The sequence below is a fragment of the Copadichromis virginalis genome, unplaced genomic scaffold (genome assembly GCF_057382275.1).
Source record: "Copadichromis virginalis isolate Kocher_CV1m ecotype Utaka unplaced genomic scaffold, C_Virginalis_male_GT1.1 unmapped_scaffold_1, whole genome shotgun sequence".
NCBI classification, from domain to species: domain Eukaryota; kingdom Metazoa; phylum Chordata; class Actinopteri; order Cichliformes; family Cichlidae; genus Copadichromis; species Copadichromis virginalis.
Window position 1 is genome coordinate 1,781,372 of NW_028188589.1, and position 27,890 is coordinate 1,809,261.

Genomic DNA, 27,890 nt, shown 5'->3' on the forward strand with positions numbered 1-27,890 from the left:
CACAGGACCATTTCTGCAAGTGAAAAGTCGTCATTGGAGGAAAATGATTGTGTAGTTTGTGCGACTGAAGACTTGTCCCAACTACATGTGCTGCTGACCCTTGACCTTTTCTTTAGGTGCACAGAGGAGTCTGTGGGAACATCCAGAACTGAGGCATCTTGTGTACAAACGTGTTCAGACCAGATGTCAAATGATGTCAGATGTCATCCGTGAATGGATGCAACTGTGGATCATTCCAATAAAATGAGGCAGTTTTGTAAGTACAAGCCCACTACAACCCATCATCAACATTTTAAATTACATTATACATCTTCACTGATATAAAGCACCACTATTTTAACCTGATTCACTTTTTCCACCCTAACAGTTCATTCCTCAAATCAAACAAGATATTTGACCCTAAAAAAATGCATCAACAAATAATTTTGTAATAAAATATTTATTCTTCAACTTTTACAAGTGAAATCAAACAAGTGTGTTTAAGAGTGAAACCAGAGTGGAAGCTGCTCATATAGAGTCCAACCCAGGCTAAAGTAAGCTGAGTAGAGCAGCACCATCAAAGTGTCGGCTCTCTGAACACGGTGCAAGATCGCCATCTGCAGGACAAAACTAGTTTTTCTCGCCCTCCTCGTCAACATCAAGATGATGTCATCGTACAGCAACTGATTCCCTGTCCGTCTGGAACAAAGCATTTACATTAAAAAAGACATTTACAGAAAATACAAACACCAACAACACATCTCATCATCACATGATATTTTATTATTTATTATATTATATATTTTTATTGTACCATCAACATCAACAAATACCAGCATATTTTCTTTGAGATTGAGTAGAGTGGACCTTTCCCTTGGTTCACTTCCTGCTCGCAGCATCAGCTGACCTCTGACTTCCTGGTTAAGGTCTCTCAGCGTTGACTGGAATATCAAATCGGACTCACACCATGTTCTTGTAATGTGGTCATGTCTGTCAGCTGTTTGAAGAGCATCTCTGGCCTAAACACAATAGGAAGAACAACAACACGGCTAAAAAAACAACAACACATTTCCATATTAGATGAAGGGCACCGTAACTGGAAATGGTAACATTCATCTGATGCTGCTTTGGATTTATCTTCTGTTTTAGATCAACTTTGATCACTTCGAGCCATCTTAAGTCCGTTTGTTCTTCTCACTCACTAACGTCTCATATGATTTCAGATCCCTGCTGTTCCCCAGCTGCCCTGTAGGTGGCCTCAGTGTGTCTCACACCATTTACAGATGATTACAGGTCGTTTACAGTTCAAACAGGTCCAACATAAGAAATATGCAGAAAATATCCTGCTATAACAGTTTGGGTCAAAGTGCAGATGTTCCAGATGTTCTGAGTCTGTCTGTGTTTCATGTTAACATGTAGATGTTGGACCAAAGTGAAGCTTTTTGATGTGACTGCAGGAATGTGAAGTGTAACTCTGAGCTGTAGGAAATGAAACTAAACGCACTTTTTCTCCTTTATTTATAGGAAAGTGTAGGAGAGCAACAGATGAACAAGCGTTACTGTAACAGGAAACATCAGAGGACCTGTATGTTCATCATCATCACTGTTTCCTTGTTCTGTCACAAACACACAACACTTCCTGCTCTCTCTCTGATGGATCTGATTGGCTGTTTCATTCACAGGAGGTCAGGGCGTCACACAAACAGCTTTAACTGCACAACGACACACTTTAAATCATCTGCAGACAAACCTGTGTGTTTGATTTATGAAGAAATAATAAAGACGTGTGTACAGCTGTCCATGAAGCAGCTTCTCACACAAACTCTGACACTTCAGCCACTTTAATTCCTGCAAAGCTGCGTAATAAAGAGCTGTGACTGCTATGAGCTGCTGATGATGACTGCATGAAGCTCTCAGCTGAAGCTTCTTTCATTTATTTTAATGTTAATGTCGCCTTTTTAAGTCTGTGTGAGGATTTTAATGACACACATTAAAGGAGCTACTTTGATTAGAACCAAATTCATGTTGATTTTCAGCCTGAAATGATAAAAACTTTAATAATTCTGTTTATAATCATCAACCTGGAGACTAATGAAAAGTATAATAGTGAAAAAAAGCCTTTATTATTTGAGTAATGCCTGAATCTGCTCAGAGACGGAGACAACACAGAGGTGTTGATGACAGTTTGACATTAACTGAATTAAAAACAAAGTGCTCTTATTGTGAAAATCTGCCTCCTACTTCTTTAAATCATTTTTATGTATTTTTTAACCTCACAGTGAAACATTGAGGCATTAATCTGACACAGTTTGATCAGCAGTTGTGTTTTCACTGACGTTTCACTTTGATTTGTTCAGACTGAGCAGAGAGGATCGGTTCTCTGTGTGCGCACTGCTGAGAAACACAAGCTCATTTCTGCTGTTTCATGAAAAGTGTTATGGAGGAACAAGAAGTTCAGCCTCTAAACTCTCAGCGTGAGGACTGAGTGAAGAGTTTCAGAGCAGAGAGTTTTGGCTCACAGCTTTTAGCGTCTACACAAAGAGACGATTACGCACTTGATCTGAGAACATCTCCACCTCCTACAAACAAACTCTCCTACGAGCAGCTGTCACAACCACAACAGGCAGAAGACTGGATTTCTTCAGGTCAGATTTCATGCAGTTTGCATAAATTGTGTGTCACAGACTTTGTAGTTCACATTTGTGTGACTCGTTTAAATCTTCTCCTCCTGAAAGTGAAACTCTTACAAACACATCAGGCCACAACCTGCTGCAGGTTAATGATTGATCTGAAGGCAGCTGACCTTTGAGCAGGAACTTGTGAGTCTTTTATTGTGTTTAGCACTGCCAAGTGCTGGCCTCTGCTTCCACCATCACATTTACACTGGTAGGTTCAGCACTGCTGCCTGCTTCAGACTGAATCCAGCAGCACAAAGACACAAGTTAATAAAATCAGCATCTATTCCTTTATCACTGCTTTGTTACAGAGGAGAACAACGCTCCAGTAACACGTAATCCCATTATTTTTTTGAAGTAACGAGTAAAGTAAGGGATTACTATTGCAAAAACAGTAATTAGATTACCGTTACTTTCCCGTAGGAACGCTGCGTTACTGCGTTACTAAAACCGTGATTTTTTTGCGAGAATGTCTCACGACAGTGACGTAAGCGAGTGCGCCGTTAGTGACAACAGCTGTGTGCAGATCAACAATGGATCACATATCGAGTGCAGAGAGAGTATGAGCGTGCAGCGTTTAAAGCGTGGAAGTACTGACCTTACTTTGAGTTTGATTCCATAAAAAGTGACAAAAACATTAGTGTCCGCTGTGCGTGGGAAGAAAACTTCTTTTTACAGCGAAAAAACCCCTAAACTTCCAACAAGCACCGAGTAGCTACGACGTAATGGGAAACTCACAGAGAAACTCGCGGATTCTTCCACTGACCGCGGCACACCTGCACCAGGGTAAACCTCCGCCTACCCCACTCCTGCTTTACAGGTGAAAATAGAGCAACAGGACCGCTGAGTCTTTGACTTTATTTATTTTCTGCTGTGTTTTACTTGCATCTATTTGAAAGACTGAGTGTAAACACAAAAATATTTTATTTTATGTGCTGGAATCTGCAGAAAATAGGTTTAAATGTTAAACTAATTTCTTCCAGTCAGAGAATGTTGCAGATAATTAAATGTTTGCTTGATGCATAAAGTTAAAAGATTAAATCTAATAAAACAAGTTTTAAAAAGAGACTTTTCCATTTGATTACATTTTGTATGATGGATTATGCAGAAAAAGTAGAATTGGGCTGAAAGATCTATCGCTTTATCACCTCTTCAGGTTGGAAATCGTGTTTTTAAAAAGTAACTAAGTAATTAATTACTTTTGAAAATAAGTAATCAGTAAAGTAACGGGATTACTTTTTTGGGAAGTAATTAGTTACTGATTACTGTTTTCAAGTAACTTGCCCAACACTGGACAGAGTGTTGGCTTCATCACCGACACACGTCACCACATCAGGAAACAGCTGGTTCAGTGAGTATTTAAGGTTCACTGCAGACAAACTGGAGAAAAACGAATCACATGAAACATTTGTTACTGGTTTCTGACCTCGTCGTAGAGACTCACATACCTGTGTTCTGCTATCAGTGTGATCACATGTGCTGGTACAGTTTGCCAGGTTGACCCATGTAACCTCCACTATCCTGTAGACGTGGAATATGTTTCACATATGGATCGCTTCATTACTCGACTATGACTGTGTGCTTCACAGGTGCTTACTGAAGTGCTGCTTTACACAAAACCAGACAGTAAAAATAAGAACTGCAGGTCCAGACCACAGGTTTATGTGTTGATAATGATGATGTGCAGTCACTCATTGTCACAGGATACTTCCTGCAATGATGCTACAGGTCACGCAGTTCTGCAGAAGTGGAGGAAACAGATGCTTTTGCTAACAGAGACACTTTAATGACTTAAAGAATCTAACTGACACACAAACCTCAGTTTGTCTGACATTCATGAGAGTAAACTGCTCCTGAATGTTCTGTTAGTTCACTGGATGTTCACCTGACTTCAAATGTAAAGATCCCTGAGACAAACTCTCACGAGTTCAGCGGCGACGCGATCGCACAACCAGCCGCGACGTTAAAGGCCGACGCGCTCACTACCTTTGGTTACAGCTCTCAGCTCACACGACATACACAAAAATAATGACAACACGAGTCCTCTGTAGGACGTCACTGTGGTTTACTGACAATGTTCTCAACAACAGACGCACAACCCTGGTTTGGTCTGGTTATTTGTGTTGTACGGCTTCGTTGGTCTGACGAGCTTTTAGGGATGTCAGCAGAAGGATTTCACGTGCTGAGGTCATATTTATGAATCAACCTGAACAGCTAATACTTTACCTCTTTATTTTATAACACATATGAACACGTTATAGTAGATTTGTGCAATGTGTGTTTCACGTCTTTATGGGCGTATAGATCTGTAAACAGGCTGATGGGTGTGTGTCTGTTTATTGTAGCGGTGCAGAAATGTTAAAAATGATGATAATAACAACACTTCTCACATCAGGCTACAACACAAACCTCCTGATAGCTGCAAACACCAAAACCCCCAACGACAGGCGCACAAAGAGCGAGCAGGGACCCACCCTGCCAGCATGTGAGCCTCCTACTACGACTCACTGTGGAGCAACACAACACCAGGAGACGGAGGATATGAGAGAGGATACAACTGCTGTGGGGGAGCAGCCACACACTCCACAGGAGACGACGGGGTGAGAGATGGTTCGGTGCTCCTAACATCATGTGGACGCTCGTCTGCACATAAACAAACCTCACCTAACCCCACCTCCTTTCTCTTTTTGCAGGGTGGGGTGCTCCATCCTTACACACTTTGCACCACGTGGCGCTCCATCTATTCGTTTACCTTCTTGGGTCTCTTCCTCCTCTGTCCCAGCCCATTGAGCCGATCGCTGGGGTCCAGCCTGTAGTGGGAGTGGCTGTCCTCGCTCATCCTGTCCCCGTCCACTCCGGGTTATTCCTTTCTTCTTTCTGTCCTCTGAATCGAGCTGACCTCTCTCCTCTCTGGTGCTCGCTCTCTGAGCCGGCGGAGCATGAGAGAGAGGAGTGGTTGGGGAGAGGGAGGGGAGACGAGCGAGGGAGGGAGGGAGCACAATGGTGTTGCCATGGCAGCAGCTGCCACCAGTGTTTATCTGGAAACGTCGCTGGCAAACCAGAATAGTTGCCACACGTTGCCACACTCGCACACTCAGCAGCCACACGTTTGTGTGCGACCTGCCCGTGGCTTCCTCGTTACAGACACACCGAGAGGAAACGCTCAGACACAAAGGCCGAACATGAACGAACACTCGTGTGTGGGAGGAACAGGGCACAGACTCCACGCCGTCGTTAAAGATGGCGTGTGTGCTAAACGGAGCTGTGCGCTGATCGATCAGTCAAGTGAAAAAAACAAAGGAAGCTGTCTGGATGGAGTTTGCTGCTCCCACTAATCAAAGAGGTGCATCACAGCTGGAGCTGATTGATGCACGAGCGACCGTTTGCACCACCGACTCCACGCTTGTGTTTCCTTTCTGCACCATGTTGTTAACACTGACCCCACACTGTGTTCATGAGCTAAAGAAATCAGGATGATTTCACGGACCCACACAGACCCACACAGACACACACACACACACACACACACACACACACACACACACACACACACACACACACACACACACGTCCTGCATGCTAAGAAGTGAGTGAAGGATGCAGAGGTGCTGAGACACTGAGGATGTGGGAGCACAGACACCGTTCAGCCTGTGTTTGTGTATCAGAATGAATCAGGCAGAAAAACATTAAAAGCAAACTGGTTGTCCTAAAGTGAATCAGGCTGCAGTCAAACTTCAGCTGATCTCTCATCAAAGCTCCCAGATCGATTCGTGCTCCAGTTTCACCATTTCAGCAACACTGTGGGAGAACGGGGTCAGCTTCCAGCAGGGGCCACGATTATGCACAGAAGGAAGACGGGACACGGCCGGTCCTTCAACCATCGTATGGATGTAAGAGCCTAACACAGGTAACACAGGTCACAGCAGCAGAGCTGGTAGCAGCTTTGTGCGCTTGTAGAAAACTCAGCGGTACTGCAGAGGTTGTGTACTTTACCAGGGAAACGTATGTATTTTGTGTGTGGTTGAAGATTTCCAGGTTGTGTGTTCTCCTGTTTTATTCAGTTTATCAGAAGTCAGCAACTAAAATGTAAAAGCAGCTAAAAAGAAAAGACAATGATAGCATTGTGTGCACAGTGTGTTACAGAGCTGTTGGTGGCAGTCCAATCCAATCCAATCTTATTTATAAAGCACTTTAAAATAGCCAGCACAGGAACAAAGTGCTGCACGGAAAATAAGTTAAAACAATAGAACAACAGAAAACAGCAAAATAAATAAATAAAACACATAAAACATCAAATGAAAACAAAACAAGATAAAACAGCATCGAATCACCTAAAAACAACTGAAATAAAAACCAACATCTCACGTGGTGTCAAAGCTCAGGGTAAAGAGGCGGGTTTTCAAGACTTAAAAACAGGTAAAGAAGAGGCCTGTCTGATCTCCAAAGGAAGCTCGCTCCACAGTTTGCAGCTGCTACAGCAAAAGCAGGATCTCCTCTAAGTTTACGCCCAGTCCTGGGTACATGCAGGAGCAGCTGATCAGCTGGCCTGTATGAGGCTGTCGCAGCTCAGAGAGATGAGATGGGGCGAGGCCATGGAGAGCTTTAAAAGTAAATAAAAGAATTTTAAAATGAATCCTAAAAGAAATGGGCAGCCAGTGACGTGAAGCTAAAACAGGGGAAATGTGCTCAAACTTTCGAGTGCCAGTTAAAAGACGAGCTGCAGCATTTTGACTAATATATGATGCAAATATCTCCTCAGCCGAGCCGCCCTTCGTGCCCCTCCCACAGCCACATGCTCCGTCAGCCTGCCTGGCAGAGAGGGAGGGGGGCGTCTGGCCTAGTGCCAGGCTCTATCAATATTTTATGAGAGGGAGGGGAGGGAGGAGGTGCAGCGGGTTGGTTGGGGGTTAAGAGACTAGCTACACTGAACTACGATGGGGAAACAATTATCCTCCCTGCTGAATTTATAAGTTTGCTCACTTACAGAGAAATGAACAGTCTCTGATTTTTACCTGAGTTTAGAAACATCGAACAAAAAACATATCAGTTATGAACAGATCTGCATGTCCCTGAATGAAGTGTGTGATCCTCTACAACCCTGGATCCCACAGACTGGCTGTGGGACTCTCAGCATATAGATGCAAAGGGCGTCAGCATGAAGCTCGGTGACTGTGGGTGCAGCAGTTCTGACCATGATGTGATCTGTCAGCCTCATGGGCGGAGGATGATCACAGGAAAGGTGCTGGATGGGCCCAAACTCACACAGGAGGAGCTGGTTAATGGTGAGAAGGCAGGTGGATGACAGTCACCACATACTGGTAACACTGGTAGAGGATTGAACTACTGCAGCACCCACGCGGTTTAGCATGTACAAGCCCGTCTCAGGTTTGACCGTCTGGATGATTGGCTGAAGGCTGAGAAATGCTGAGTGTGACACACCAACATCCCCACAGTCAAACACACAGTGGTGGCCGTGGATGGGTGCAAACAAAGCAGGGGCTGAAGAAGAAGTGGGCTAGCCAGCCTCCAGAGCCTCCTTTACTAAATCTGTGGAAGCAGCTGTAAAGAGGAGTGGGCCAAAATCCCTCCGGACATGTCGGCACTTTTTGATCAGTTCAGATTCTGGGAGATGCTCTGATATAAAACATGTATAGACCAGAAACGAACAGAAACATCCGTTATTGTCCTGATTGGGGAAATCCCGGTGCTCCAGCAGCAGAGTGACGGGCAGGAGCAAAGCCTCACACAAATAAGAACTACGAGACTTACAGTAACAATAAGAGCTGTACAACATGGAACAGCAGCAGAGTGACGGGCAGGAGCAAAGCCTCACACAAATAAGAACTACGAGACTTACAGTAACAATAAGAGCTGAACAACATGTAACAGCAGCAGAGTGACGGGCAGGAGCAAAGCCTCACACAAATAAGAAACACGAGACTTACAGTAACAATAAGAGCTGTACAACATGTAACAGCAGCAGAGTGACGGGCAGGAGCAAAGCCTCACACAAATAAGAAACACGAGACTTACAGTAACAATAAGAGCTGAACAACATGTAACAGCAGCAGAGTGACGGGCAGGAGCAAAGCCTCACACAAATAAGAAACACGAGACTTACAGTAACAATAAGAGCTGAACAACATGGAACAGCAGCAGAGTGACGGGCAGGAGCAAAGCCTCACACAAATAAGAACTACGAGACTTACAGTAACAATAAGAGCTGAACAACATGGAACAGCAGCAGAGTGACGGGCAGGAGCAAAGTCTCACACAAATAAGAACCACGAGACTTACAGTAACAATAAGAGCTGTACAACATGTAACAGCAGCAGAGTGACGGGCAGGAGCAAAGCCTCACACAAATAAGAACTACGAGACTTACAGTAACAATAAGAGCTGAACAACATGGAACAGCAGCAGAGTGACGGGCAGGAGCAAAGCCTCACACAAATAAGAAACACGAGACTTACAGTAACAATAAGAGCTGTACAACATGTAACGGCAGCAGAGTGACGGGCAGGAGCAAAGCCTCACACAAATAAGAACTACGAGACTTACAGTAACAATAAGAGCTGTACAACATGTAACAGCAGCAGAGTGACGGGCAGGAGCAAAGCCTCACACAAATAAGAACTACGAGACTTACAGTAACAATAAGAGCTGAACAACATGGAACAGCAGCAGCGATGGAAACAACCTCGTGTTTGTTGGAGCAGGGATGGTTAGAAAGAGACGACGCTGCTTTGTGCACGGACCATATTTATGAGTACGAGTAGTGATTTTAATGATATTTCAATTATATGACAAATATCCAGTGTTGGGGAGTAACAGAATACATGTACGAGTAACTGTATTCTGTTACAGTTACCGTTTAAACAGGTGGTATTTAGAATACAGTTACTTTGTTGAAATAAATGGATTACACTGCGGTACTTTCCTGTTTCTTTCTGTCGGTTTGGATCTGCTGATGAGCCTTTGGTCTATATAAATAGACTGACTATGGCATAATCATGACTTTTGTCATCACAGAAGTGATGGGAACATTCAAAGACTAAAAAATAAAGCTGTGGAAGAGCAAATAGTGTGCACAATTCATCTGATCGCAGAGAAGCAGTGAAAAACCCACAGAAAGTAAAAGATAGACGTCCTAAAAACTGGTGCAATTCAGTATAATATCATTGCATGTTTTGTTGCAATGGAGCAAACAACAACAGTACACTACTTTGATGGGACTAAAGTATCTCACATATAACATGGATGCTGTAAAATGTGATTGTGACATCCTTGACGTATGCACAGGAGTACAGAAGTAAAACAGCAGGAGTGTTAGCTCTACAGAGGAAAAGACACGCCTGTTACGTCACTTACTACCTGCTTCTTGTCACCACATCGCCCGGTAGGATGGTTTCGACTCTCTCTGTAAGTGTAAATCTCACTCTAGACTCTGGCTAACCCATTCTCTCCTCCCTCCGCAGCATTCCTACCAGCCCACCTATGGCTGTGCCACATTATACTGTTCATGGTAATACCAGTATAATGTTGGGCAACGATAAAAAAATAAAATATCGCGATACAATATGGGTAAAGTGCGCATGCGCAGTGCCTTTGTTTTCATACCCACATGGCAGCGACAGAGAATGAGAAGGGCGAAAGCGGATCGTTGAGTGAAACACATGAACCAGAACTGGTTTGTAAAAATGGTGCAGCTTCAGTGATGTGGAACTGGTTTGGTGTTTGTCCGTCAGATACACAACAAAGCACCATTTTTTTGTAGAACATGCAAGCGGCCGTCGTTATTGCCATATTTTTTGGACTAAGGTGCTCTTAAATCTGGGAGTAATCTGGGTCCTAAACTCCGTCCTTCAGGACCCAAAGTCAAACGAACACTGCGACATCACTGAGAGTTAAAAACTGTCTAAATTCTTTCATCTTTAATAAAACGATCAGTGTTGCTGCTTTACCAGGTGTAACAATTGAGTTTAACATCCAGGCATCCATGAAAACAGAATTTATTATATTTAACGGACTTAGAAGTTAACAGGAAGTTAGCGGAAGGTAGCTCACTGGTTTTGCTAGTGCCTAAGCATGATATAGCATGTTCTGACTGAGAGATTTCTGAAAAAATTAAAACGTACAGCTCTGCTGTCACTTCCAACATAAATGAAGACAGAAAACTAAACAGCAGTGACGTTTGTAGGGTTACTGAAGTTGGGCTAGCTGCTATATAATGATGTGCTACGTGATCGCTAGCGACACAGCTATGTTAGCATAAACACAGTGAAGCTGGAGGACGAACACTAACACTTTTCCACTCGATAAAAGTTAACGTGAGGGTTCCTGATGGTTAGAGACAAATGCAATCGCATGGCAGGATGCTGTAAACCACAGGTGTCGAACTCCAGACCTCGAGGGCCGGTGTCCTGCAGGTTTTAAATGTGTCCTTGATCCAACACAGCTGATTCAAATGGCTAAATGACCTCCTCAACATCTCTTGAAGTTCTCCAGAGGCCTGGTAATCAACTGATCATTTGATTCAGGTGTGTTGACCCAGTGTGAGCTCTAAAACCTGCAGGACACCGGCCCTCGAGGCCTGGAGTTTGACACCCCTGCTGTAAACCATAGGTGTCAAACTCTGGCCCGCGGGCCAAATTTGGCCCGCAACCTAATTACATTTGGCCCGCGAAGCCATACCAAATTACTATCAGAGCTGGCCTACTGGTATTATACAGCTAATATATATATTGTTTAGTATTAAGCTTTGCTTGTTCCATATTCAGTTTTTCAGCAAAACGTGTTTGAGTCCATAAGAAAAGATTCATTCTTATATCTGGAGGAATAAATATATTTCAATAAATATTAACGTTAGCCCGCGACTTTGTTCCAGTTTTGAATTTTGGCCCACTGTGTATTTGAGTTTGACACCCCTGCTGTAAACGGACCAAACTTCAGTCAGGAGAACAACTGAGATAATCCATCCACAATACAAGGTTAGTCATTAATATACTGCAACAACATGGGAATAGAGCCGCTGCCAGAGAATTCAACATTAATGAATCAATGGTCCAGAAGTGGAGGAAGCAAGAAGAATGAGTTTAATAAAGTTTGATTTATCTGACTGCTTTGTTTCGCTTAATGTGCCTTATAATCCCCTGCAGCTTATGGTCTGAAAAATACGTACTGCAAACGAAATCATTTGAAGAACTTGTTACATTAGCTTTGAGAATAGTTAGCTTCATAACTTGGCCAGCTCCAGGCCTCGAGGGCCGGTGTCCTGCAGGTTTTAGATCTCACCCTGGGTCTACACACCTGAATCAAATGATTAGTTGATTACCAGGTGTCTGGAGAACTTCAAGGCATGTTGAGCCATTTAAATCAGCTGGACACGTCTAACACCTGCAGGACACTCATGGCCTGGGTTTGGACACCACTGCCATAACTGAATACTGAAAGAAACTACAAGTCACGATCAGCTTCCTCATCAAGAACATCGTGAGAAGTCAGTGCAGCTGAGCAGACTTACTCAGGAGGAGTGATAGAGAAGGACTGAAGAATGGCCACATCAATTCTCCCTGTGCGATAACACAGGTGGATCCTGCAAAACGAGTGTGTTGTCTCTAGTACAACATATAACAATTCTGGGTTTATCTCTGGACTCCATCTCTTTTACATCACTCTGTCAGAGGCCATAGCTGTGAGTGCCTTCAATCGGGCATACTGGGCATTTGCCTGGTGGGCTGACAGTGATTCTTCGTATTTATGGGTTGATGGGTTTTGTTTTGTTTGTTTGTTTTGTAACGGCATGAGCAATGAAAGGTGGTGGATTGGCCAGATGCTAGCCGATGTGTAAAAATAACTCAGTTGTTTGGTGGTGGCTATGGCAGAGCTTCCACAGCCCTGCTCACAGCATTCCTGACTCTTTTTCGCCTGCACAAAACAGTCCCCTTTAGATTATACCTTCGGCTACTGGGTATGATGGCTCAGCCATCCTGGTGGTCTGGCTTGGCTGTTTAAGAGGGTTTCAGCGCTGGGTGGTTTCTTCAGGCGCTTCCTACTGTTCTTGTGAGGATTGACAATACCACCATGGGGGCTTATATTAGCCATCGGGGAGGGATGCATTCATGCTAACAGCAGCAAACATTTCCTCTCTCTGAGTGCAACACATCCCAGAGTCAGAATGGGGAATGAATCTGCGAGGCGTTCTGCTATATGGTGAATGGGCTTTGCATCCAGCCACTGTAGAACAGCTTCAGCTGGAGCTTTTAGCCACTACATAGAGCAATAATCTTCACTAAGCTTGATCTTAGAAACACGTTCCATCTGGTGGACATTGGGGAGGTGACGAATGGAAAACTGTTTTCAACACTTGGACATTTCAAGCGTGCCGTTCTGACAAATGCCTCAGTTGTTTTCCAGGCTTTAATCAATAATGTGCTCTTTGTATGTGCACCTGTTTGACCTGCAGATTTTTTTCCAGAGAACAACTAGAACAGGAAGCAAGTCAGAGTTCTTCAATGACTATGAGACACTAAGTCTAGTCTTGGTCTTGGTAGCCGGGGATCCGTCCACCATGGCCTCTGATCCTGGCTGCCACGTGGCACACATTGCATGCGACCCCTATGGCGCCTACTGCAGGTGGTGGGCCTGCATAAGAATGGGCCCATGTCCCTTTTTCGGGTTGTGCCCAGCCAGGCCCCATGGACCAGTGCCCGGCCACCAGATGTACAGCTTCTGGCACCCTCCCCGGGCCTGGCTCCAGGGCAGGGCCCTGGTAACCCTATCCCAGGCAGGGTGAACTGTTTCCTTGATCTTGCACTCATAGGGGTCTTCTGAATTAAATTGAATTGAGGAGCAGACACAGACTGTTTTATATGAGATCCTTCTCATGCACTTCAACAGTCTTATTCATCATCGAGTCTTAAATGATCCTGTTATGACCAATGACTGCTCGACTGTGTCAAAGAGCTACTTCCACAGTGTGGAGAAGCCATAATTCTGACTCCACACCAAATAAAAGGGGGAAACCCTCCCAGGGATTGACACCTAACAGTTAAATAGTTAAAGGATTAAACTTCTCTTTCCTTTCTTTAAACAAAAAAATATTTTCAAAAAACTATTCAAAGGTCCCAAATATCTTATTTCACTCAGGGGAGGAAGGCAGACGAGAGGCAGCTGTGTCATTATGGCGTTTGTATCCTGCTGCTACTGGGACCAGTTACAGCTCCTTTCACTAACACACACACACACACACACACACACACACACACACACACACACATTCTAGTTTTGATATCTTAGTGAGGACACATCCTAGCCGCTCACCGTAACCATCAATAATGGATGGTTAACGCTCAACCTAAACCTAACCATAACCTAACTGTAACCCTGACACTAGAACCACATTGTGAGTCTCAAACTCGTGAGGCACTTTTGTCCTCATAAATGACTGTTGGTCCCCACAAGTATAGTAACATTCCAATTCTTGGTCCCCACAGAGACATCTAAACAGGTACACACACACACTTTCATGTATTTTTGTCCACAGTATAAAAGCTGTTTGGGGCTGGGAGGAATCAAGTCCGTCCATGGCAACTTTCCCCGACTGCCTTCCACATTCTTTGAGTGCTTGCCTTGTCTGCTCGCTCTGGCGCTTTAATGACTTCCTTCAAATGGTACCAACACTTCAGCAACGACTGCAACATCATTTTTTCCATCTTCACAGCCCTGGAAGCATTGGACAGTATCATCTAATACATGGAAAATATTAAAACAGCTCAGCTCACAAAAGCAGGGAAACCTTGGGTGCAAACATGTGGAGACCACTAATTCATTTGCTGCATGTTGCCTCTGCTCAGTGTCTGCTCAGTAGAACATGGATCTACATGTTCACTCCTGCACTGGCCAAAGCTGGTAGTGGTACTGCTTAGACTCTTTGAGTGCTAACATTGGTGCTCCAATCATTTGGTCTGGCTCTAACGGTGTGATTCAGACTGAGCAGACCTGGTGCATTTTGAATCAAAACTGCAGAGTCATTTTACTATTATTTAATAAGGAAGAACAGAGAAGAGTCCATGACCACGTTATATCAGTAAAGATGTTGTGTCTGCATGAGAGTAGACTGTCTCTGCAGGCAGCATCACACCCAAACAGAGCAGACAGCCTGTTCATCCTGAGCTCGCCAAGGTCACCAAAGGTCAGGCGGACAAAAACCTGCAGTCTTAACAAAGCCACAGGCAAAGACACTCTTTATTATCAACTATCTAATAAAACGCAAAACAGCCAAGAAGTGAATCTGCCATGAATTTCACAACTTTACAAGCTAAGAAATAGACACTGAGCTTTATATTGATTAAATATGTTAAATAGATATTAAATTAAATATAGATCCTGATAAATACCTCGTTAATTTTCCATCATAGAATTACTGTTGAAACAACCCCTTATCCATGTTTGATGCCCTGCAATGGACTCACAGCCAACTGTAGAAAGCAGCCCAATCAGAGGCACTTTTTCTTTGACCCAGTTTATTCTAAGTGGAGATATTATCTGAATTTCAGGAGTGGGACCACACCTCATTCTCGCCGCCTCAGTTTATATATGCCCCCTTCACCAATACCCTCTGTTCTCATTTTCATGCCCACCTGGAGCCCAGGAGCCGCTGCCGGTCCTCTTTGAGGCCTTCCCCACATTGCAGCACCAGTACACGCTCCCTCATCCATCATCGTTCATCGTAACTGAGGATGTGGTCCCAGCTAGTGAAATTGCTAGTAAAAATGTTAATGTGATAAACTCACCAGCTATTGGCTCACTGACATCCAGTACAAGAAGGCCAGGCTTACCAAAACATACAGTTTGATTTGTGCGCTCTGCTGCTGCTGCACACAAATACTGTCCAACACAAGGAATTCAGCCTGGATTTACACTCTTCCCAGTGTCCTATGGCAGGTCAGCTCTATCACAGGCAAGGACAGCTCTGACGCTTCAGAAGTGTTATCAAAATAAATAAATAAATAAAATAGAAATAACATAGTAGTTTGGATCAAAAGCCAGACTAAAATAATAAGTTTTAAGACGCATTTTAAAAGACTGCATGGACTCGGAGAGACGAATATAAAGAGGGAGGTTACTCCAGAGTCTGGGAGGTACGACAGCAAAGGCCCGATCCCCTCTGGACTTCAGACGAGACCTCGGCTGCGTCAGGAGCATTTGATTGGAAGATCTAAGTGCCTTATTAGGGATGCACAAATGGAGGCGCTCGCGTAGATAGCTGGGAGCTAAATTGTTTAAAGTTTTAAAGGTAAGCAAAAGAATTTTGAATATTGGTACGATAATCAACAGGGAGCCAACGTAGGTTGGCTAAAACTGGTGTGATGTGGGCATAATTTCTAGTTCCAGTTAAGAGACGCACAGCTGCATTTCAAACTAACTGGAGCCGGTGAATAGAGGAAGGTGGGAGGCCCGAGTAGAGAGAATTACAGTAGTCTAATCTGGAAGTGATAAGACCATGAATGAGTTTTTTAAGGTCCTTCAAAGGGAGGTATGGCTTTGCTTTAGATATCTGACGCAGCTGGTAGAAACTGTTTTTTACCACAGAGGAGGTCGATTTCTTGAGCTGTCCAGGAAAACACCAAGGTTTCTAACAGTGAGTGAGAGATGGCTACCAAGGGGCCCTAAGGCATCAGTAAGTTGTTCCAGCGGGATGTGACTATCAAAAACTAAAACTTTTGTCTTTCAGTGTGAGAGACGTGACCACGTTTGGACCTCATTTAGACAGTCAAACAGGGGTTCCAGAGACGTAGAGACATCTGATGTCATGAAACGCTTTCAATTAAAAGAAAACATCGAAACAGGTAATAAGGACACACCCAACATGCTCAACACCCAACATGCTCAACACCCACTTTAGTACTTCCTCCTCAGCAGTTTCAATTACTGGTTAAAGCAAATGTGTTAGAAACTTAAAGCACGTAAAGAATCTGCTCAAGTCAAACAAGACATCAGACACACATCACCAAGAAGGCAAGTTTAAAGCAGTCCTACAGAAAGGTTTCAAAACTCACTCCCACAGCTTGATTCCAAGGATGTTAGATTCCTATCGGGCCTTTTCTACTGTTAATGTTTAAGCTAAATGACAACTTTGTTTGTCCACTGTCAGCATTCGAAACAACTTCTACAGGGTTTAATGGAGCACACAGATTTGACTTTTTACAAAAGCACTCAATGAGCTGTAGTAATGAAGAATTGTATCACAGTACGTTTTGTCATATCCTGTCTAAGATGTTTTTTCTTGCATGAGCCTAAGCACTCATTTATACTCGTATCCAATACAACTGATTTCGGTTTTATGCTTCCTAAAACCCTTAAAATTCCTTGTCAACGTCTTTTAGTTTAACCAATCCTAAAGAAAATCAAGCTTTGCTGCTCTACTCTATTTCCCGTTCCCTGCAACATGTGTGTGGATGCTGAATGAGACGGGTGGAGGGATGAGCGCTACATGGTTGTGTTTGAGCAGGAGGGCCGGATGATGAATGGGCTTTTATAGACATGCTGTTCGTTTACGGAGGCTTGTAGGCGATGATCTCTTTAGTGTAATATGAAAAGGAAACAGATACATCGTGATATCACAAACACAATCCTACATTTGTGCCAACCTAATAAAATAATATGCAGTACTGTGTGAAACTCATCAAGTGGCCTGAACTAAAAGTTCTCCAGCAAGTTTAGTAGCATTGCTACTTGAGATTGTTCATGTTGCAGCCAAGAACTTCACTGATGACTGCTGCCATGGTGTAAATCAGCTGGTTGGTTCCAGCGATGGTCACACTAGGGACTGTCCACTGCAGTAAAAACTAGAGATGGCACGATACCACTTTTTTATGTCCGATACCGATATCATAAATTTGGATATCTGCCGATACCGATATGAATCCGATATAGTGTTTTTTAATCAACAAAACTGTTTTTTAAATATCTTGCTGCATTTTGTATAAGTTCATACTCAAGTTTAAAACAACAACAACACTAAAGCTATTCTGTTATACCTGTATACAAAAAAAATATTTCATAGTTCAGCAATACTGATCAATCTAATAAACTTAGACCTACACCATCCTCCCTATTCTGGTATTTTAAAGAGTACTTAGCGTAAATATTAAGCAACCTAACTAATAGGGTTCCAACTCCCAGCAACAACAAAAATAAATAAATAAAATATAGGGAACCACCCCTCACGCTCCACCTCATGATGCTTAATCGACGTAATCAACCTTAATTTGATGCAGTGTGAAAAAAAATGCACAGAAATCAATTATTTTTCAAGAAATATTAAATAGATTCAACATCTTTCTTCAACAAAATTGCAGACTGCACAGATGGTACCTTCCCAAAGGAAAAAGTACTATAGCTTACTAGGGTATATATATTAGACTTAATAGTCACTATATACAGTAATTGACTTCTATTCATTTTACATCAAATTAAAACTTTGGGTGTCAGATAATTATTTATTAAAAGCTAGACATTTTAAATGAGAATAAGAAAGAAAAGTCTGTCTTTGTGCCCCCTTTTCCCTGTTAATGCCCTATCGGCCCCCCTGGTTAAACTTTGCTAGATCCGCCCCTGCACAGTTACCAGCCGTCAGCTGTAGAAAAAGATCCTCGAGTAGAAAGTAATATTAAATACATTCTAACAACAGCTTATCAAGCTTAAACGTGCTGCTGTTGTTCAGCCGCTGGTTTCCTCTTTCTGGTGCAAAGTGGGCCAAAAACAAAGAAGAGAGACGGACTCGCGACAGAAAAGCCGATCAGCTGATCGTTAAGCAGTTTCACGATTGAAGTAGCAGCAAGAAGAGGCAGTCGTTTGTTAAGCTTAACGCAGGAATGCTTTACAAACATTCAGAGATGGACTTACACACTTGCTTTACTTCTCTCAGGATAACTTTGTCGGAGATGAAATGCCGGGTTGCTAGCGAAGCTCCAAATGCTATCCAGACCACCGACAGGTCCCGCATGCCACAGCTGCTCTATCACGTGATGCATACTGCTCCGACGTGCTAACGTTCTGAGGTGAGTTACGGCGTGTTGCAACTTTTGCGAGGTGCTTTCGTGATATTTAATGGATCGGATTACATTTTTTATTTTTCTCCGATATCCGATCCAGTAATTTAGGTCAGTATCGGACCGATACCGATACGTAATATCGGATCGGTCCATCTCTAGTAAAAACTCTGCATTATCACTCCGTTACCTGCTGCAAGCACTGCCACAGTCTGATTTTCTTTCATCACTACCTGAATTGTTTGACTAAAAGGAAAAAGAAATGGCAGATGTCCTTCTCTACAGGGGCAGAACTGTTGGCAAACTGTTCACCACCCCCCAACCGCCCTGTCTGTCATCACTCCACTAGCATTGCTGTTTGTAATTATATTCACTCCACTTTTACACACCTATACATAATATCCTAAAAGCCACAAATCAATTAGAACCCTGCTCTGTTTGGTAATGAACTGTGATAAAACAAATATCCCCTGCCTATGAAAAACCATAGGCTTCCCAAGGGAGTCATGAGTTCATAATGTTCATGTTCATAAACACTGAAAGCTGACATGGAGTAGGTCCCAGGCCCTGAACTCCATAAGCAAGAAAATGGATTGATGTATAAATACACACACACATATATATTAGGGGTGCAACGACAAACAAAATTCACGGTTCGGTTCGGTTCAGTTCGATACTTTGGTGTCACGGTTCGATATTTTTTCGATACAAAAAAAATGTTCATGCCTTTTTAATTTGTCATTTATTAAAATTATAAATATATATTTTAACTCAAACGTATAGTTTTTAAATTTAATGTTGCTGAAACAACAAAATAATAATAAATAAATCTATCTGATGGAGGAATCGCCCATCTTTGGAAAAGAGAGTTTATTACAGAGAAATGGCTCTTTCAAAATAAAAGCTCTACTATACGCTTCTTCTGGGCTATATTCTCAGCAGCATATTAAACATATCAGGTCCCCATAAGGAGAATCCTGTGCTAACGGCTGTCTAAATGACTCGAGTAAAGTTTGTAGCATGGTGCTTGTTGTTTTGTCTGCTTCCACTTGTCTTTGCACCAGGATGATGTCGGAGTAAATGTGCAGTCATATTCGTTGTGTTCCCACTAGTGCTGTCAGCGTTAATCTGAAATGACGTTAACGCCACAACACGGCAAATCTCCGTTAACGAGCGACCGCGGATCGCCCCGTGCGTGGGGCTAGACGGCCAACACGTTAACGAGCTAACTGTGCTAACACACTAGTTCCCACCCATGTAATTGAGCATTGCGTGGCACATCCAACATACTGTTTTACTTTAGTCCATGACGCGCTTACCTTCAGGGTCATACGTCACATGAAGACCAAAATAATTCCAAAGGCCAGATCTGAATGAGGGTGGGGGATAGTGATGGCCCGCTTGAAGCTGATGCTCCGGAGCATGTGTCGAAAAAAACAACACACTGGTTCAGAAGCACTGTGTCGAGGCTTGCTTCGTTTGGCAAAAGTCACGTGACCAGTGACGTCCGAAGCTTCATTACGCACGTAACTGCTTTGGTACCTGATTCAAACGGATATAAGGAAGTGAATCATCCACGGGATTCGTGGAGTGTGTTGATGGTGACAGAGAGCGAAGAGGTGATCATTCCACTGACAGATATGGAGCCAGCGAGGAAGAGAGGACGTTCTGGCGTGTGGAAATATTTTGAGTTGATTTTGCTCAATTTATTTTATCTGCCGAAGTGAAAAACCTGAAATGTCCAAAATCATGTTTTCATAATGTAAATATCATTACAGCATATGACTTCAGGAACACTTCCATGTGAATTAAAGCTAATGAAGACTACAAAAATGTATTTGACACTATACGTACATTACATTGCTACAGTTTAGAAAATCATTTTGTTTATTGTTGTTAGGTGATAGTCTGCAGGACCCAGGAATACCTGCATATCTACCAGCTTGCAGTGTAGTTCCTGCGCTCCACAGCCTCTTCTGTTCCATGCAAGTGGATTTTCTCCAGGGCAGGAGAAACTATTTCTAAGAAAAGAAACAGACTCAGCCAGCGCACAGTAACACTAATCCTCTTTTTAAATGTAAATAACAAAAGGGCTACCTTACATAGATCATGTTTTTACTTTGCAAGTTCTTGATTAGGGGTGGGTTTTGATTATCGCCTTTCTGATTACAATCCATGCTAAATTGAATAAAGTGATATTGATTCATTAAAATCCCGTGTCGATTTGTAAATTAACGTTATTATGCCTGAAACGCCAGCATCTCAGGTTAAACCTCACAACATGTCGTCAAACACCATACAGTAAAACAGTAACTGGGAGCAGGTTTACGGATTCTGCATACAAACGTGAACACAGACGCATCAGAGTCAGATTTTGGTGTGTCGTCGGGTCCGCGCTGTGTTTGCCTCTTTTTTTTTCGCTGGCTTCTGCAGCTGCAGGTTTCATAACTCTCTGTTTACATCTCTAATTAAGTCTCACGTGTGTCAGCTTTCTTTTAATAGATACGAAATTATGGATATATACTGTTAAATGATCAGAATTGTAATATTTCTGACTGAGGCAAAACTTTCCAGATTCCAATCAAATCGGATCCTGTATCGAATCAAAAATGATTCTACAAATCAGTGACGATGCAGCCGTACTCAGCTTCCTAAGCATTTTCCCTTTCCAGTTCACAATCAATCCCACCCCTAGGTCAAAAATATGTATAGGACAATTGGCCTAATCTAATATTTTGTATGAACCTGTCCAGCTGTCCAGTGATTAAATGACAAGTAGATGGAGGCAGGACTTCACAGCAGGGGCATACTCCATAATGTGCTGTGCATTCTCATATGTATATTATATATATTGCTCACTTATTGTATTTACCAACATCAAGGAGTTATGAGCAAAGAAAGGCCACACCATAGTGCATGTTTAAATAGGGAAAGTTTATTGATCAAAATGTATTACGCAGATACGCATTACATTTTTTTCAGCCCCCCAATCGAGAAAACAAAATCAATTACATGTTCAAAGCAACGGAACGGTGGCCCAATATCAGAGAGAACTCCACTCTTGAGTGAGCAGCGATGATTGAGCAGTCCGTTTTATTTTGCAGATTCAAGCTGCTCTTCAAAGTTTTCACCACCAGATGTCACCGGAGAGGACTGTGTTGAAAAGCTTCGAGTAATGAACCGTTTTTCAATACAAGCTTCAGTGCTTCGGAAAGCTTCATTTGGCCATCACTAGTGGGGGAGGTTCAGTTTGCCATGTTGCAACGAGCTTAGCTTCTGTCTGCTAGCTTGCGCTGCGCTCAGTGGATCTGTGCTCGACAGTGCAGCCTAGGCGGAGTAGTCGAACACAGATCCACTGAGCGCTCAACACAGACAGCATCGTCAGAAGGAAAGTTGATAAAATAAATTAAAAATGTTGTATTGTTCGATACATATGCGTACCGAACCGAAAGCACTGTATCGAACGGTTCAATATCGATACGAGTATCATTGCACCCCTAATATATATATATATATATATATATATATATATATATATATACATATATATATATATATATATATATATATATATATATAAAACACCCAGCGCGCCCCTGCGGGCGGTTTATCCTTCAAGCTCGGGTCCTCTACCAGAGGCCTGGGAGCTTGAGGGTCCTGCGCAGTATCTTAGCTGTTCCCAGGACTGCGCTCTTCTGGACAGAGATCTCCGATGTTATTCCCGGGATCTGCTGGAGCCACTCGCCTAGCTTGGGAGTCACCGCACCTAGTGCTCCGATTACCACGGGGACCACCGTTACCTTCACCCTCCACATCCTCTCGAGCTCTTCTCTGAGCCCTTGGTATTTCTCCAGCTTCTCGTGTTCCTTCTTCCTGATATTGCTGTCATTCGGAACCGCTACATCGATCACTACGGCCGTCTTCTTCTGTTTGTCTACCACCACTATGTCCGGTTGGTTAGCCACCACCATTTTGTCCGTCTGTATCTGGAAGTCCCACAGGATCTTAGCTCGGTCATTCTCCACCACCCTTGGGGGCATCTCCCATTTTGACCTCGGGACTTCTAGGTTATACTCGGCACAGATGTTCCTGTACACTATGCCGGCCACTTGGTTATGGCGTTCCATGTATGCCTTGCCTGCTAGCATCTTGCACCCTGCTGTTATGTGCTGGATTGTCTCTGGGGCATCTTTACACAGCCTGCACCTGGGGTCTTGCCTGGTGTGATAGACCCCAGCCTCTATGGATCTTGTACTCAGAGCTTGTTCTTGTGCTGCCATGATTAGTGCCTCTGTGCTGTCTTTCAGTCCAGCTTTGTCCAGCCACTGGTAGGATTTCTGGATATCAGCCACCTCCTCTATCTGCCGGTGGTACATACCGTGCAGGGGCCTGTCCTTCCATGATGGTTCCTCGTCTCCCTCCTCTTTCTTGGGTTTCTGCTGCCTGAGGTATTCACTGAGCACTCGGTCAGTTGGGGCCATCTTCCCAATGTATTCTTGGATGTTCCTTGTCTCATCCTGGACTGTGGTGCTGACACTCACCAGTCCCCGGCCCCCTTCCTTCCGCTTAGCGTACAGCCTCAGGGTGCTGGACTTGGGGTGAAACCCTCCATGCATGGTAAGGAGCTTTCTTGTCTTTATGTCAGTGGCTTCTATCTCCTCCTTTGGCCAGCCTATTACCCCAGCAGGGTACCTGATCACGGGCAGGGCGTACGTGTTGATGGCCCGGATCTTGTTCTTACCATTCAGCTGACTCCTCAGGACTTGCCTGACCCTCTGCAGGTACTTGGTGGTTGCAGCCTTTCTAGCGGCCTCTTCATGGTTCCCATTTGCCTGCGGGATCCCCAGGTACTTGTAACTGTCCTCTATGTCTGCAATGTTGCCTTCTGGTAGTTCAATCCCCTCAGTTCTGACTACCTTCCCTCTCTTTGTTACCATCCGACTACACTTCTCCAGTCCGAACGACATTCCAATGTCATTGCTGTATAGCCTGGTAGTGTGGATCAGTGAATCGATGTCTCGTTCACTCTTGGCATACAGCTTGATGTCATCCATGTACAGGAGGTGGCTGACAACTGCTCCGTTCCGTAGTCGGTATCCGTAGCCAGTCTTGTTAATGATCTCACTGAGGGGGTTCAGGCCTATGCAGAACAGCAGTGGGGACAGAGCATCTCCTTGGTAGATCCCGCACTTGATGGTGACTTGTGCTATGGGCTTGGAGTTGGCCTCTAGTGTTGTACGCCACATCCCCATTGAGTTCCTGATGAAGGCTCTTAGGGTCCCATTGATCTTGTACAATTCTAGGCATTCCAGTATCCAGCTGTGGGGCATTGAGTCATAGGCCTTCTTGTAATCAATCCAGGCAGTGCACAGGTTGGTCAGTCTGGTCTTGCAGTCTCGGCTGATTGTTCTGTCTACCAGTAGCTGGTGTTTTGCGCCTCTGGTATTCTTGCCAATTCCTTTCTGTGTCCCGCTCATGTATTGACCCATGTGCCTGTTCATCTTAGCCGATATGATGCCTGACAGGAGCTTCCATGTAGTACTGAGGCAGGTTATTGGTCGGTAGTTGGAGGGGACCGGTCCCTTCTTGGGGTCCTTGGGGATCAGGACCGTCCGGCCTTCAGTTAGCCATTCCGGGTGTCTCTCGTTAACTAGCAGCTGGTTCATTTGTGCTGCCAGACGCTCGTGGAGTGCAGTTAGCTTCTTCAGCCAGTAGGCGTGAACCATGTCGGGCCCTGGTGCTGTCCAACTCTTCATACTGGAGACCCTTTCTTGGATATCTGCCACTGTGACGGTTACTGGACCCTGTTCAGGGAGGTCGCTGTGGTCTGCCCTCAGATCCTCTAGCCACTGAGCATTGCCGTTATGGGTTGCATCCTTCTCCCATATGCTCTTCCAGTATTGCTCCGTCTCCAGCCTTGGTGGTGCTGTTCTCTTATTGTTCCCTTGCCACTGAGAGTACACCTTTGCTGGTTCTGTGGAGAACAGCTGGTTTATTCTCCTGCCTTCTATCTCTCTGGTGTACCTCCTCAAGCGGCTGGCCAAGGCTGTGAGTCTTTGCTTGGCAGTTTCCAAGGCCTCAGGTATGGACAGCTTGCTGTATTTCTTAGGCACCTTATTCGTCGCACCTTTCTGCAACTCCGTTAGTTGGCTAACCTCTCTCCGTGCTACTTTGATCTTGCCCTCTAGCCTCCTTCTCCATGGAGGGTACTGCCCCTTGTGGCTGTTCAACTTGTAGCCAAGCATCTCACTGATCACTGCTGCCGTATTGTAGATCAGCTTGTTAGTGTCGGTAATCGTGGTTGTAGGTATTGCCCGTAGTGCTGCATTAACATCATCTAGCAGACCTTCTGAGGGTACTTCACGTAATCTTGGTAACCGGCTACGGGGGATCCAGGTTTCAAGCTTGGCCATGATCCTATTTTTCAGGTCAGTTCCTCTCGCACTCAACGATCCTTCTCCTATCACACTTGGGGCTATGTACCCAATCTCGGGTGGGGGTGATGATATCTCCCCCCTGACCTGGCGTCCTGACTCCTCCTTGCCGTAGCATTTGTGTTGTACCTCGTCAATCTCTAGCTGTGAGAGCAGTCCCTTCTTTCGAATGTTGGAACACTGAGCTACTAGTTGTTTCGCCGTCATTGTGGATGTTGGGTATCGAAGAATCCATAGGTCCCTCATCCTATTCATGTAGCCCCTTCCGCCGGGGTTACTTGCGTAGTAGCATTCCAACAACGCCCTGTTTTCGTCCCTTGCCCACCGATGCCTTCTTGTTCCAGTAGCCCACTTTTCGTCAGGGTGCCCTGGTTCCTCAACACCTGACGCGGACCTTGTTGATCCGGGCGACGTCCGAGCCGGCATGCCTTCATATTTATCTGTCTCGCTCATGTCTGCGGTAGGCTTGCTTAGCATAGGGGGTCTAGCCTTAGGACCCTTACTGGATACAGACGCCCCAGGCAGGAATCGAACTTGCGACCTTCTGCTCCAAAGGCGTGTAGTCTAACCACTACGCTATCCAGCTGCTATATATATATATATATATATATATATATATATATATATATATATATATATATATATATATATATATATATATATATATATATATATATATATATATATATATATATATATATATATATATATATATATATATATATATATATATATATATATATATATATATATATATATGTGTGTGTGTGTGTGTGTGTTTCTGTGGTTCAGCATTATGATGCTGAACCACATCATAATGAATAAATGGATAAATTTCCAAAATCCCGGAGCAATGCAAATTAGCCGGTGCGAGGTAAGGAGCTCTGTCATTGGTTAGACAGTCTTAGCTTTGCACCGATACCAAAGGCCATTCAGCCTCTGTGTTTACACTCTGCCTACACAGATGTTGGACATGAGACGACACAGGAAAAGGATTTTTGATGTGAGGTTTTTATTGAGATTTTATTTCTTTTTTTTCTGATTTGAAGTATTTATTAATGGAATAATTATTTATTTTCAAATACTGATTTATAAATTTTTTTTTTTATTTTCAATTAAATTACTAGATAATAAATTACTTTTGTATTGAATAAATAAAATAACTTAAAAATGAATTTGTAAATTAATATTTTATCGCACAATTCATTGTTTAAGCAAAGAACTTTTTATTTCGATGCGCTGGATCTTCTGGTCCTCTGCACATAAGTGGATTTCCATTTAGACTTTATATAGACAACAACTCAAAGTGCTTTACAACAAGTCACATTCACCCATACGATCATCTAGTGCTGTACTTTAAACACTTTAAACACAAACACGGATACTGTGGGGAGAGGCCACAGAGGCACAGGGAGAAAACTCACACAGAAATCCAACAATTAAAGAGGAACCTTCTCGATGTAACACTACCATCCTGCAAGATGACCTGGTCCTGGGCCATCTTAATAAGCATGCTGTGCACAGTAGTTTCATATTCCTGCCAGAACAAACACCAGACAGTTTGTACACAAGGCTCAGATTCTCACTTTGCCAGATACAGACAATAGTTTAAGATCCTAATGTCTCTGCACAGCTCTGTATGTACTGAAATATCCAACCTCAGATATTTCCTGCTCACTCTCTGCACCGCCTTAGACAACAAGTAGTTCATGCTATACATAGCATTGACTTTTCATTCCAGCCATGTGCACTCATCAGGGCATCAGTGCTGCCGTAGTAACCACACTAACACTTCCTTGCACCTGTTGAAATGGCCTCAGTCTGATCGTGCCCTGAACAAACTCACCTTTAACATCCCACACACGGACTAAAGATGTGCGTGTCAATAACACGTGACAGGAGAACATGCTGGTTGTCTGTCATGGGGCTGAATTAGAAACAGAGCAGGAACTACAGTTTGTCAGATTAAGACTGATCAGGTCCAACATCCGCTCCCAGCACTGATTTACACGTTTGGTGTCACATTGAAGGAAACGCCTACTGGCACAACCTGCATGTGTTAAACTGCTCCTGCGTGTAAACAGCGTGTCACTTACGGCTTTTTGCATCACAAGGACGCGCACTGGCGTCTCAGGGTGACTCAGATGTTTGCTGAATGAGGTGTAGACCGGACTAGGCGGGACTCATTTCAGCAAAACACGAGCTTTTCCACCCACCAGTGTTTATCTGTGTGCTTATTTTAAAGAATTATTCCATCGTTATCAAATACGAAGCATTACACGCACGTCGTGCCGTTTCTGCTGAGTCAGACACCAGTGCTCCCGTGTGCTGATTCTCGGGTCCATCTTAAACTGGTGTGTTTGCGAATGAACTTCGGTAAAACGTTACCGGGCGCGCAGAGGGTCTCGGAGGCGTGTCGTACCTGTCGGGTGGTCGCGGGCTCCTCGTTCCCGGTGGGTGAAGGTGTTTCTCCTTCAAGCGATGCTGGGGTGACCGGAGAAGAAGCCATGTCCCCCCGACATCACCTCTCACTAAGCACCGCTCCTACTGTGACTTTCCTCGGTGTCCTCCAGCGTGCAATACGCTGCCTGGCGCAGTTTGCACGGACGGTGGACCGGTTGCGTCGCTCGTTTCCTGCGCGATCAAAGTGAGTCTTCGGCTGCACAGTGCAGCCACTGTCCCTCCTCCGGCCGGCGGACTAGTCCAGGCGAGGCGGATGACGTTGTCCCGGGTCTCACTCGCTCTCG

The 27,890-nt window shown here is 44.0% G+C and overlaps 1 protein-coding gene across 2 annotated transcripts; it reads right to left on the minus strand.

Moving 5' to 3' along the window:
* Positions 1-326: 326 nt before the first annotated feature.
* Positions 327-27,890, minus strand: LOC146679501 (uncharacterized). 2 transcript variants are annotated; one of them, XM_085450442.1, is made up of 3 exons: positions 27,566-27,890; positions 813-998; positions 327-678 (listed from the first exon to the last, which is right to left on the minus strand). In XM_085450442.1, exons 1-3 carry the CDS (start codon positions 27,650-27,652, stop codon positions 649-651), a joined length of 303 nt encoding a protein of 100 aa, XP_085306568.1. In that variant the 5' UTR covers positions 27,653-27,890; the 3' UTR covers positions 327-648. The 2 variants fall into 2 exon arrangements, with proteins under 2 accessions (XP_085306568.1, XP_085306569.1); XM_085450443.1 differs by lacking the exon at positions 27,566-27,890 and adding an exon at positions 5,407-6,014.

What these genes read in the sequence shown, in the direction of transcription:
- LOC146679501 (XM_085450442.1), bottom strand. Translation starts at nt 27,652, where the DNA reads ATGGCTTCTTCTCCGGTCACCCCAGCATCGCTTGAAGGAGAAACACCT. An exon ending in AGCCCGCGACCACCCGACAG is followed by an intron (nt 999 to 27,565) that starts GTACGACACGCC and finishes TATTGTGTTTAG; the next exon opens with GCCAGAGATGCTCTTCAAAC. An exon ending in ATCTCAAAGAAAATATGCTG is followed by an intron (nt 679 to 812) that starts GTATTTGTTGAT and finishes GCTTTGTTCCAG; the next exon opens with ACGGACAGGGAATCAGTTGC.